This window comes from Poecilia reticulata, linkage group LG18 (genome assembly GCF_000633615.1).
Source record: "Poecilia reticulata strain Guanapo linkage group LG18, Guppy_female_1.0+MT, whole genome shotgun sequence".
Taxonomy (NCBI): domain Eukaryota; kingdom Metazoa; phylum Chordata; class Actinopteri; order Cyprinodontiformes; family Poeciliidae; genus Poecilia; species Poecilia reticulata.
The window spans coordinates 13,617,153-13,629,018 of NC_024348.1; the positions used below are offsets into that span (position 1 = coordinate 13,617,153).

The window sequence follows — 11,866 nt, forward strand, 5'->3', positions numbered from 1 at the left end:
TAACTTATAATTAACTCGGATAACAAAAGAAATGGTACTAGCTCTAACATTCCCAAAATTTTCCCCACACTTAAGACAATCTGCCAGTGGAGCTAGAATTTTTTTGTTCTAAATTATGGTCAATTTGCTGAAAAAATGTCTATTTTCTACCAAAGAAATTTCCATAAATAAGACTAAGGTTCACTCCAGAAGTGAATTTTTATCATTTTTATTTTAAACAAAAAAAAAATGCATTTGAAACAACTAGAAGTTAGGAGGAGAAAAATAATGTTTTGCTCCTTTTGGAGGGTGAACAGAATTGGTTCTGATCTGATCTGGACCCAAATGACCGGAAATGAAAAACTAATCTGCAGTTAACTTCCATCCAGCAGATGGAGGAAAACTTTAGCGAACTAAACTGTTGAGTTGGTAAAAGCAAACATCGGATTTACCTTCACATCGTTCCTCAGATCAATGTAAAGATTTCTGGTAGTGAATCTGAAAAACAGACGAAGAGAAGCAGAGATTCTGAGTAACTGATCAAATTATCAATCACTTAATATCTAAAGTGGAGATTATGGTATTTAAGGAATAAAATGACAATAATTTGTATAAGTAGCAAAAACAAACATTTTTCCAAATCAGTTTCTTTCAATAAAATCTTATGAAACTTTAACTTTAGGTGTGTGTTAAAACATGTTTTTCATTAATTGGGGAGAAAATACAGATATTTTAATGAAGTAAAAGTAGAAATACTCCAACAGGTTAATGTAATTTTTCAGATTTAAATATGAAGCACTTGGGATTTCAAACCGTTGTGGTTTTAAAGCGAACCTGCAGGTTGTTGAGGTGAGACAGGCTGCAGCAGTGGGAATCCTCGGCTGCGTTCTCGTCCAAGAAGAAAACCGAACAGACGGAGCAGAAAAGACCCAAGATGGGCTCCACAAACTCACCGGCTGCAGAAACGACGACGACGAATTAAACAGAAAACTAGATTCACTGAAAATCACTGGCTGTTGCCTCAAAAGTCAAATTTGCAAGATAAAAAAAGTACAATTGTCCACGATTAACTGCATGTATTTATGATACTAAAACTAAGATGTATTATATTTTGCCTTTTTCCCTGTATCAAAATATTTCCAGGGTGCAGACTCGTCATGAACGGCAACCCGTACACCATCAGATAATATCTCCAACATCATAAATTTGTGGATTTTAGTCTTGCAAGTTTGCAAGAGAAAAATGAATGACGAAGCAAAATCAGTTCATTTACTGATGACTGAAAAGAGACTCTGTTCGTCATTACTGTCGATTTTATGCGTTTGCAGTTTGAATATTTTTGGATTAACTTCTCACTTTTTGTCATCGATACATTTCTGTGGTGCAAGTTTTTCAGAACAGAGTTGGTTTTCCTTTAATGCCTTAATTTTAGATAAATTGAATATTTTTTAAGGATGAACAGTTAATTTGATTCACACTTTTAAGATGTGTTATTTACCATATAAATGACGCTGAAGTGTTCTGTAGAAATGTGACAAAATGGAAACATTGATTATTGATAGAAATCCAGACCTGAGTTTTCCTCTCGCTCTTCATCTCCCTCATCATTCTCTTCCCTCAACTCTTCCTCCGTCGCATCGTCTTCCTCTTTCACTTCATCCAAATTCCTGAGAACTTTCAAAGACGACTTGGGGAGCTTTCCCGTTTCGTTTGGTGGACTTTCCTCCTCGTTTGTTTCCTCCTCTTCATCGTCTTCAGTCGCTTTCTGATGGGAAAAGTTTCCTGCTTCTCTTTGCTGAGGAAAACTCAACCCTTGCGTCTCGTGAACCTTTTCTTCATCTTTAGGTGGGCTGGTTCTGGTTCCTTCGTTAGTTTCTGGTTGATCCTCCGTTGAGTCCATCGTTTGGTGAAGTTTGACGTCTTCAGACAGAAGCCTGGAGGGACTTCCTGGTTTCTGGACTTCAGTCTCTGTGTTGCTCTGATCTCCAGTTGAACTCACGCGGACCTGAAGGTCTTCCAAACGTTTTATCTGGGTTGTTTCGTCTTCAGTTTTATTGTTAAGAATCTGGGATTGGTCACTCAGCTCCAGCTTCCTCCTCTTTGGTGGAAGATTCTGCTCTGGTTCTGAACGAAGGTTTCTCTTGTCTGGTTTGGATTTTGATGTAGCAGCTGGTTCCGTCGACGAATCAGAGTCCAGGTTTATCACAACCTCTTTACACTTTCGAAGACGCCGAAACAGACTCTTTACACTTAAAGTAAGAGCAGAAACAGGTTTGATGTGTTTATTTTGCACAAGTTTAATTTTTAAAAATTAAACTTAATGGTTTCATAAAAATTAAAAACTAGGTAAAGGCCGTATTTTCAGGTAAAACCCTTAAAACCGAGAGCCTCTCCTCGAGGCCGCCTCTGCGTTTCCATTGTTGGGATTACAAAAATAAATCTGATTAATGGAAACGCACCAATTAAAAAAAAAAACTAATGTTTTTCAACTGAATCAAAAGTGGTTTCTTCCACAAACACTTTTTCGTATCAAATGGTCTCATGACCAACAACCGGATGTTACTACTGGAGGAAATGACGGAGAGGACGACAGGAAGTGGTGGGACGCTGATGGTGCTGCATGTTTTAATGACTCGGTGAACAAATGTATTCAATGCAAACACACCAGCAAAACATTTTTAACATTACCTGAATTATTGACAAAGTTTGAATTATTGACAGAGCTAAATGTGATGGTCAATAAAAACAGTATCTGATCCATGAAGGTTTTAGTTCATATTTGAAACGTAACTAAGAGTTAATATGGACTCAGTTTGCTCTCTTTGGTAACTCCTGCACCCCGTTTTGTCCCCAACACTTTCCATATCCATCCTTTGTCCGTTTATTCCCAAATTTCACTTTAGATTTTATATTTCACGTCTTTTCCACCAACTATGGTCCAAACTGGGTTGAGGACAGTCAGCTGTAAGTCAAACCAGTATAACATCGACTCCAACTACAAACATTAGACACTGGAGGAAGATTTTCCAACTAAACTATGAGCAGATTATAAATGATGAATTTAGAACCGAGTGTCTCAGAAAAACTGCAAAGAAACAAACTGGTGAAGTTTTCACTTTCATAGAAACGACCCATCAGATGAACATCAGATACTCACGGTTCAATACGTTTAACTTTGCTCCTGTTTGGGAGGGAAAAACATAAGAAATGAGACGGATCAGAACCAAGAAGCTCGGTATCAGATCAGCTGAAACACACACACACACACACGCACACACACATACCATATCTGGTGTTCTGCTGAGGATTTCAGTGAGATTTGGAGAAGAGCTGCTGTTACGCCGCTTTGTTCAGCCATTTCAATCACAATCTGACAGAAGACAAGAGGAAACGATAATCATCGTCACATGTGGAGGTTCAATCCTGGGTCCCTCTTATTTAATATCTACTTGCTCCCACTGGCTCACATTACAAACAAGATTAGCTTTTACAACTATGCAGACGATGCACTGTTCTACATTACAATGTCATCAGGTATCTCTGAACCCATTCAAGCGCTAACGGAAGAAATCAATCAATGCCAAAACTGAAGTTATTATCTTTGGACCTAAAGAGGAACGATTTAGAGTCAATGCACAGCTCCTAAACCTTCAGAGCCACATAAAGACAGTTACAAACTCGGCCTTCTATCACCTGAAGAACATCTCCAGGATTACATGAGATCTAGAGAAACTCATCTTTGTGTTTATCTTTAGTTGCACTGATCACTGCAACAGTTTCTTCTCGGGTCGGCCTAAAAACATCAATCAGATCCAGATGCTGCTGCTGGAGTTCTGACTAAAACCAGGAAGTTAGAGCACATCACCCAGTTCTACCGATCTTCACCGGCTCCCTGTAGCTCAGAGAATAGACTTTAAAATACTGTTAGTTTATAAATCACTGAACAGTTTAGCATCACAATACCTTAAATATCTGCTGTCGTTATAGCAACCTTCAAGATCTCTCAGGTCTTCTGGTTCTGCTAAATTCAGACTAAAACCCATCTGATTAGAGTTGCATTTTTATTATTTTAGTCCGTTTTTGCTTCGTTATATCACTGTGATGTAATATGTTTATTTTTATCATATAAAGCACATGGATTTGCCTTGTTCCTGAAATATTCTGCACAAATAATCTGTCCTGCCTCCACAGACCAGATAAAAACCAAAATAAAAACAATCTAGTTTCTTAATTTCTGTCTCTGCAAACAAATCAAACATCCTTTAAATGTTTATGTTAATCCTATTAGTGGAGCCAAACATTACAGCAGACAGACACGAGTTGCCCTGAATGGGACCGGTGCGGGCGTTTGGGTCGTTACCCTGTTAGCGAGCGGCAGGAAGTTGACGAAAGCAGCAACGGTCGCCACTTCTTTCATGACCGTCATGACAAGGCGAGTTGTCAGTTCAGAGATCTCCACGCAGAGCAGCCGCTGCGCCAGACGCTGGAGCCGGGAAACGTGCTGCAGAGACAGAGAGCTGCAGGTTCAGAAGCTGCTGCTGCTGCTGCTGCCGGTTCCTCTCAGATCGGTTCAGAACGACTCACAGCGTTGCTCCACTTCATCACAGATCGGTACATCGACACCTGCAGACGAAGCATGGATGGAACCATTAGTGGTTGTTATGTTTCATGAACGGGGATCAGTAGAAGCAGGAGAAACAGAAATACATGCAAACTCATTTTACTGCAGATTTTTAAAAATTCTGTGTATTTTTTTATTACTCCCTTTGCTGTGGTTTGATTTTTCAGCTTCATTAATATTCTAAGAGTTACCTTTGTTCTATATCTGCGTTACAAATGTTACGTTTATAAAGTATTGTGAGAAGGCAGAAGGATTTCAACCAGTGTTTTTAAACTGGGGCCACCAGGGGGCGCCTCAGAAAACTTGAGGAGAATATGAGAAGAAAAGCAAAAATTTATATATTTTTTAACCAATATATTTCTTTTTAAATCGGATAATTGAATCTGTTTTTCAATCTTTATTATAAAATACAAGTTAAAATATTTTTTTTGAAATATTTAGGCCTGTCCTGATAAATTTTGCCGGACAATAAATTGGTAATATAAACGATAATATTGTCGTTTTTAGACCATTTTTAAGTGATACAACACTGGAACTGGAAGACATTTTAAATATTCGAAATAAACTAAATGAATTATGACGTCTATACAAACAAAACTGTCCTTAGAAAAGAGCAAGTTGAAACCAAAACATCAGGCTGGAGATTTTCGTTACACAGTTTTTGGTAGAAAAAGACACAAAAGAGGAAAAACAACAAATCATGCAGATGGAAATTATTTAGTTTGTCTTAATTTATCCTGAAATGAAAGTATTTACCGCTTATTGCAACAGGTGCCAGTCAAATGTATCAACCTGCATTGCTCCTCCTAAAAATTATTTAACCAATAAGAACTAAAGAAAACTAGAAAACTTGCTCTAAAAACCAACTGAATTAGACAAAAAGTCACAGAGAGAGAAAAACTGTAATGAAAAACTCAGAACTATTGTAACGCTGATCGTTTCCCTCAGTGTTCGGGACAAACTCGCACCTCTCTTAATCCGGGCTGCATGTCCTCCAACACCAGGTGAACACTGAGCAGGGAGCCTTTAACACAAACTGGATTATCGATGTGATTCATGAGAAAATCACTGCAGTCGTCCCACCTGCTGAAAAACACAAAGGCCTGAAGCAGAGAGGGAGAAAACTGAAAAGTTAGGACGCAGGGAGACTTAATCATCTAATAAATAACTATAATGTGATGTTTTTACCCTCCTCTGCAGCGGCAGAACCACCACGTTGTAGAACAGAGTCTGCAGATTCTTTTTGGGGAAATGTTTCCACACCAGCTTAGCGACGTCCTGGTGGGTGTAGTTTCGCTCAGGCAAACCCGTCAGCATGACAGTGGAGAACTTTGAGGCCTGGCTGATGGTTTTCTACAGGTTGAAAAGGCACATACAGAAAAATAAACGCCTAACATACTCTGAGGGATTTAATAAATGCATATTTACATAAACAAAGCACTTTTAAATCACTCCTTAGAGTGTTGGTTTGCTAGGTATCCACCAGCACTACATCTCAGACCACATTTCTGCTGCATGGAAAAATCAAGTTTTATATCTGAACACTGCAAAAACAAACTCTTACCAAGTTTCTAGAGCAAATATCTTAGTACACTTAAAATAAGACAAAACTAACTTATAAGTAGTTTTTTCAGCAAGATATAGTATCTTGTTTTAAGTCAATAATTGCTGAAAAAGTACTAGTTCCATCGGCAGATTATTCCACTTATAACAAGACATTTTTTCCAACTTAAATGTGAAATAATCTTCCAGTGGAACTAGTTATTTTTCATCAATATTGAGGAATTATTGACTTAAGACAAGCTCCTGTATCTAGCTGAAAAGCTACTTATAAATTAGTTTTGTCTTATTTTAAGTGTACCAAGATATTTGCACTAGAAACGAGATAAATGTTTGGTAAGGTTTTGTATTCCTCTATAATTATAGACTTCACTTCACAAACAATTATTTTCCTTCTTGATCAAAGTTGGTCAGAAAAAAAGAAGTTACCTTAAAACCGTTCATCGGACCGACTGTCAGATAATCTACGAGACAGAAATTTAACACAGTCACTTACTGTGAGCTACATCAAGCCTCCAAATGGTTTCCGTTTCCTTTCATTTTTTTACCTGGGATGTTGAACCAGGGACAGAAGGTGGGAAACACTAAAGGGTTGGTTGTCATGGTGATCCAGAACGGAGGAGTGCTGCCCTGAGGAACGCCACGTTTTATAGTTGGGATGACGGCGTCATTGACGGCTTCGCTGCCGTCTGGCAAAGCTCTGTTTGGCACTCTTGGAGCTGCACAAATAAAAATGAAGGTCAGTGCTGTGATTATGTTTATGTAGATTCTCAAGACTGTCCATGACACGTTGAAAGGCGTCTGCTAAAGCGTAGTAAAATGTCTCGGGAATTTGATGTTGACCTGAATGTCGAGTGGAGATTGGAATTATAAGCCAAAGTTTTGAAATCAGGGAACATTTCTGGAGAAACTCAAATTTAAGGCTTTTTAAGAGTGGAATTTAAGACTAAAACCTCAAAAAAGTAAAAGCTTTTCCCAGGCAAGTGGCGATTAATCTGCACTTACTCATGATTGATGCAAAAAAGCTAGTTAGCTAGCAAAGGGTATGCTAGCAGTGAGTTAGCAGCAGCAGCCTCAAGTCACAAAACACAATAAAGATGCTTTAGTGCAACTTGGCAAGACAGAAAAGTCCAGCGAGGGAAAAAATGCTTAGAATATGTTGAGATTAAATAGTGTTGCCAAGGCAAAATTTTACATTTTTTAAACATTTTAAGGTCTTAAAGCTGCAGAACGCAACTTTCATGAAAAATATTTTTTTACAAACTGTCACCAAGTTGTGACAGTTCGGTATGAGACAGATAATTATGGGAAAAAAATTAATAATTGAGCTCCTCTGCCTTCTCCCAGTTAAACTAAAAACAACCAATCAGAGGGATTTCTTATAACATATAACATATTCTGTTGTGAATGCTAAGGCTAGTTAGCATCACCTCTGATGATGGTAGATAAACGGTTTTCTTGTCGTTTCTCCGCCATTAGCACATTAAGCTTTGAGTACATGAGGATGATTGACAGCGCTAAGACACTCCTCTTGGCTCTGATTGGCTGGTTTTGGCGCATTTCTTCAGACAGCCATGGTAGCTCAGGCGGGGGATATCGATTTCTCAACAGATCATCCCGCTCAAACCGTCCCAATCCTAATCCCAGTCCCTCCATTCTTGGCTCCACAAAAGGCTGTTGCTTTTAGGGCGGCAACATTTCAACATTTATATCCTAAAATAGAATAGAAATAGAAAATAGAAACTGACGTGGAGAAAGAGTTTTGCTTTGAGGTATTTTCATCCTGAAGACTTGATGAGCTGGAGAGCGCTTCAGCAGGCTGTACCACACTCCCAATATGTCCGCCTCTCGTCTGTTTTTAAATTCAACAAACACCTGGAACACACAAAGGAATAATTCAACTCCTTTCTACACACACACACAGAGAGTAAGAGAGAGACAGAGACAGAGAGAGAGAGAGAGAGAGAGAGAGAGAGAGAGAGAGACGCTGCAGGTCAAAACCTTGTTGAGAAGAGGCAGGTATCGTCTCACACAGCCGATTTTTATCAGTTTCTCCCTCAGAGCGCCGGCTTCGCTCTGGGACACGTTGTGGATGAAGATCAAACTTCCTCCATCGTCAGTCAGTGTCTGTTGACACAGACGTGTTATTTTATTCTGCAATCACTTATTCTGAAATTAAAATCTGTATCAAAGTTAGAGATAATGCGATACGTACAGAATGGGTCCTTTTGATCAGAAATGAATAAAAGCCAAACTGAAGCAAACACAGAAACAGAGTTAATGTTTTTCTTCAGATTCACTAAGATTCTAAAAACACTTTTAATTTCTATAAAGAATTTAAACTCACTGATCTTGAGGAAAATCTTAGTAAATTTTATCTTAATTTGTTAAAAAATAAATAGTAACTATTTAGACTTTACTTAATTTTTTAATCTTAAAATTTTTACTGCCTGTTTGTTTTGCTTCAAATTATATTTGTTGGGTTTTCAGAGACAAAATTAAATATTCTTTTGCTTTTATACAGAATAAATTTGTGAATTCCCATATTTTGACGTGTAAGGACATAAAACGTAAATATTCTTACTGGCGTCATGGAAACCATGTTGTGAACAACTCCGACTGATAGTTTAGATCCTTTGAAAACGATGTGGTTCTGGTCGGAATAAACCACGATGTCCTGGACAGTTTTCACAGACGGCATCAGGGCAAACGCCTAAAAACAAAAACATTAAGGAGTCAATGTAATAATTAAAGCTTTCACACATTTTAAATGAACCAATATGGCAGAAGTGAAGACATTTTTCAACCAAAATTACAGAAGTTCTTGTCACAAAGATGGAAACATTTTAAAAATAACTTGTTGAATCAGGATAAACCTTAATTTATATTCTTTTTCTTTGTAACAAATGTACATTTGCATATACAAAGCGCTTTTAAATCCCTCCTACGAGTGTTGGTTTGTTAGGTATCCACCAGCACCAGATCTCAGACCACATTTTTGCTGACTTCCTGTTCCTCATTGCATATATAAATATACAAATATTCGCTTTTTGCGACTTTCCTGGAAGTTTTCCCAGAATTCTCGGCTGCTTTTCTTCATGTTTTTATTCATTTTCCTCCGTTCTGGTTCAGGAAATGCACAAAACGAATGAAAACTGCACCAGTGGACAAAGTTTCTCAGGCCTTACTGGGAGGGATTTTCAGGTTTTTGCCTCCAGTGATGTCTTCGTTAAGAAGAGAAGAAGGTAAATCTCTGAGGAATCTGCTACCCACCATGCACTTTTCAGGAATAACGTAGATGTTGCTCCTCTTTAAGATGAAGCCAAACGGGCGCAGCAGATCAGCAACTTCATCCTCTCTGTAGCAGCCGTCGAAATACCTGGGCAGGTTTGTTAGGAGCAGCACCCTCGCATCGAGTAAAACCAGCTGAGAAAAACAGATTATTGGCGAGATGTTAACACAGATTTTATATTTTCCTGTTCAACTGCAGATTAGGCTTCATGTGGAGCCAAAAGGTTGGGAGATGATTTAGATGTAATCATGGTAAATTACAGAAACATGACAAAAAATTAGGTTATATTTGCATCAACGATCCAGAGACAAATTAAATAGTGCATCAAGGTTGCAATTTAAACTAAAGATTTATAGTTTGGGTCAGTTTAAAGCAAATGTTTAACTCATAACCGTTTAATAAAAACTCACCTTTGGAGACAAAATGGTTTTCCTGCTTAAACAATCTGGAGAAGAGAGTCAAAACAAAGGTTTACAGGTCAGTAAAGATTAATCTGCACATTTTCTAGCTTTTATTTTATTGATTTTTTTACCGATTTGTTTTTCACTCAGACATTTCACCAGGTTCTCTGTGAAGGTCGGGACGGCAGCTGCAGGACTCGTTGTGGTAGCTGGAGTTCCTCCACACGGATCACTTTGAGATGCTGCTGCAGGATATGCATTGAATTTACAGATTAATCAAATGTTCTGATGTTCAAGAGTTAATTTTTAGAAAAATTACAATTTGTTTTTCTCCAATGCACTTGATGTTAAGAGACTACCACAAACGTATTTTACAAATTGTATTTATTTTGACTTTGAATTCAGGAGATACGGTTCACGTCAACTCTCAAGAGGGATTTCTTGAAATAAAAACCAGTTTTAAAATATATTTTCTGTTTGTAATTTTTGTTTTGAGGGACATCTTTTAAAATCAGAAATGAAATTTGGCATTGGGGAAAAAAGATTTTGTGTTTAAGCCACATCTCTTCTTGTTAAAGGGGAGTTTTTCCTCTCCACTGTCGCTCCATGCACGCTCAGTTTGAGGGATTAACGTTTACGAGTCACGCAAACGACTGTCTGCCGACGCTACGTGTTTGTTGTGAATCCTTCAACTTAATGACTCAATTCAATCAGCAGAAAACATTTTAAACTACTTTGAGTAATAAACTGAACTTAACTGCATCGTCTGATAACAGATCAAATAAAAATGGATGCAAGAAGATATTGAAGACTTTTTTTCCTGTAAACTTTGAGACGACATGATAGCGCTATAAAAATAAAACTGTACTACAATAAAGAAAAAAACGATACTTTATGAAGATGGCAAATAAACCATGATGTGTCTTTATTAGCTGACCCCATGATGAGCTAAAACCAACAAATTCACAGAAAAAAACCACTGTGATTCACATACCAGAAAGGAAAAATACCATCAGGTGTCCTTTGGTCAGTTTATGCTGTTAAATTTACCTTTTTTCTTTGTTTTTCTCTTTTTTTTCTGCCATTTCTTGAAATCAGGTGAAGTTCCTGTTTCCAAAGCGTCAGCCCCCTGACATGAGGAGGAAGTGTGAGTTTTACTCCGACTCTGTGATGATGAACCAACTGAAGACATTGGACCTTTGAGGAGATCTAGTTCAGTCTGAGGCAGATCAGCTGGTTCTGGTGTCTTCTCTTCCAGTCCCTTTGGAGATTCTTTAAGCTCTTTTTGTGTTTTTTTGGAGTCACTACCAGCCACTTTCTTCTTTGTAAACATCAACTTTGTAGATCCTGGAAGCTTTGAAACTTGTTTTTTCACCTTAAATTTAACAGCTCCTACTTTTGGAGATCTGACAAACAGCCAGTTTCGGATCATTCTTGCTTTGGAAACCAAAGCTTTTGATTTTGAGGCGCGTCTTGTCGTCAATCTTGCTCTTCTTCTTGGTAAAGACGCATTATTTCTAGTTGAATGCAGAGCCGGATCAGTGCTGGACGCAGGTTTGGTTGGTCGTCTCTTGCAGACTTTTGGTTTCACAGATAATCTGAAGACAAAAAAATGAGCTCAAGGTAGAAAAGCTTTCATGGTTGAATGTGTCCATTTTAAAGTTGTCTAATGTAAGAGAAACTTTCCTTGATTGCAGTAATGCCTGCTTATAATTGCTTGTTGCTCTGAGTCATATTTAAACATTTAGGGCTAATCTACTTTTGCTAAACAAGCAGTTACAAATTAAACATGTGGAAGCAAAAGTCCACCCCAGAATTTTTTTTTTTAATTCCCCAAAAGTGGGCGGAGCCAAAAGACTGAGGGGCGTGGCCAACCCGTGAGGATTCACTGAAGTCATTATATTTAGCAACTTTTCAGGCTCCTCCGTTCACTTTTTTTTTTTTTTTTTTTAAATAAAAGCAATTTTAAAAACCTTCTGTTTATAGTTCTGCTGTTATTTGGACCATTTTTAC

At 37.9% G+C, this 11,866-nt stretch overlaps 1 protein-coding gene across 3 annotated transcripts in view; it reads right to left on the reverse strand.

The window, feature by feature from the left end:
* The window catches only part of LOC103480613 (zinc finger protein 638-like), an 18,943-nt gene that overhangs the window by 367 nt on the left and 6,710 nt on the right, over positions 1-11,866 (reverse strand). For 2 of the 3 annotated variants that reach the window (XR_536127.2, XM_008435630.2), the window contains exons 9-27: positions 10,904-11,451; positions 9,985-10,098; positions 9,863-9,897; positions 9,434-9,586; positions 8,745-8,873; positions 8,376-8,414; positions 8,162-8,287; positions 7,909-8,035; positions 6,709-6,879; positions 6,590-6,624; positions 5,789-5,953; positions 5,569-5,703; positions 4,564-4,602; positions 4,340-4,480; positions 3,264-3,349; positions 3,137-3,160; positions 1,552-2,228; positions 814-935; positions 432-477 (exon numbers count right to left, since the gene is read on the reverse strand). Coding sequence is in view for 1 of the 3 variants with exons in the window: in XM_008435630.2 (XP_008433852.1) it covers positions 451-477; positions 814-935; positions 1,552-2,228; positions 3,137-3,160; positions 3,264-3,349; positions 4,340-4,480; positions 4,564-4,602; positions 5,569-5,703; positions 5,789-5,953; positions 6,590-6,624; positions 6,709-6,879; positions 7,909-8,035; positions 8,162-8,287; positions 8,376-8,414; positions 8,745-8,873; positions 9,434-9,586; positions 9,863-9,897; positions 9,985-10,098; positions 10,904-11,451 (2,893 nt within the window). In the remaining 2 variants the exon portion in view is untranslated. The remainder of the gene's footprint in view (positions 1-431; positions 478-813; positions 936-1,551; positions 2,229-3,136; positions 3,161-3,263; positions 3,350-4,339; positions 4,481-4,563; positions 4,603-5,568; positions 5,704-5,788; positions 5,954-6,589; positions 6,625-6,708; positions 6,880-7,908; positions 8,036-8,161; positions 8,288-8,375; positions 8,415-8,744; positions 8,874-9,433; positions 9,587-9,862; positions 9,898-9,984; positions 10,099-10,903; positions 11,452-11,866) is intronic. The other variant, XR_536128.2, reaches the window with a different exon arrangement.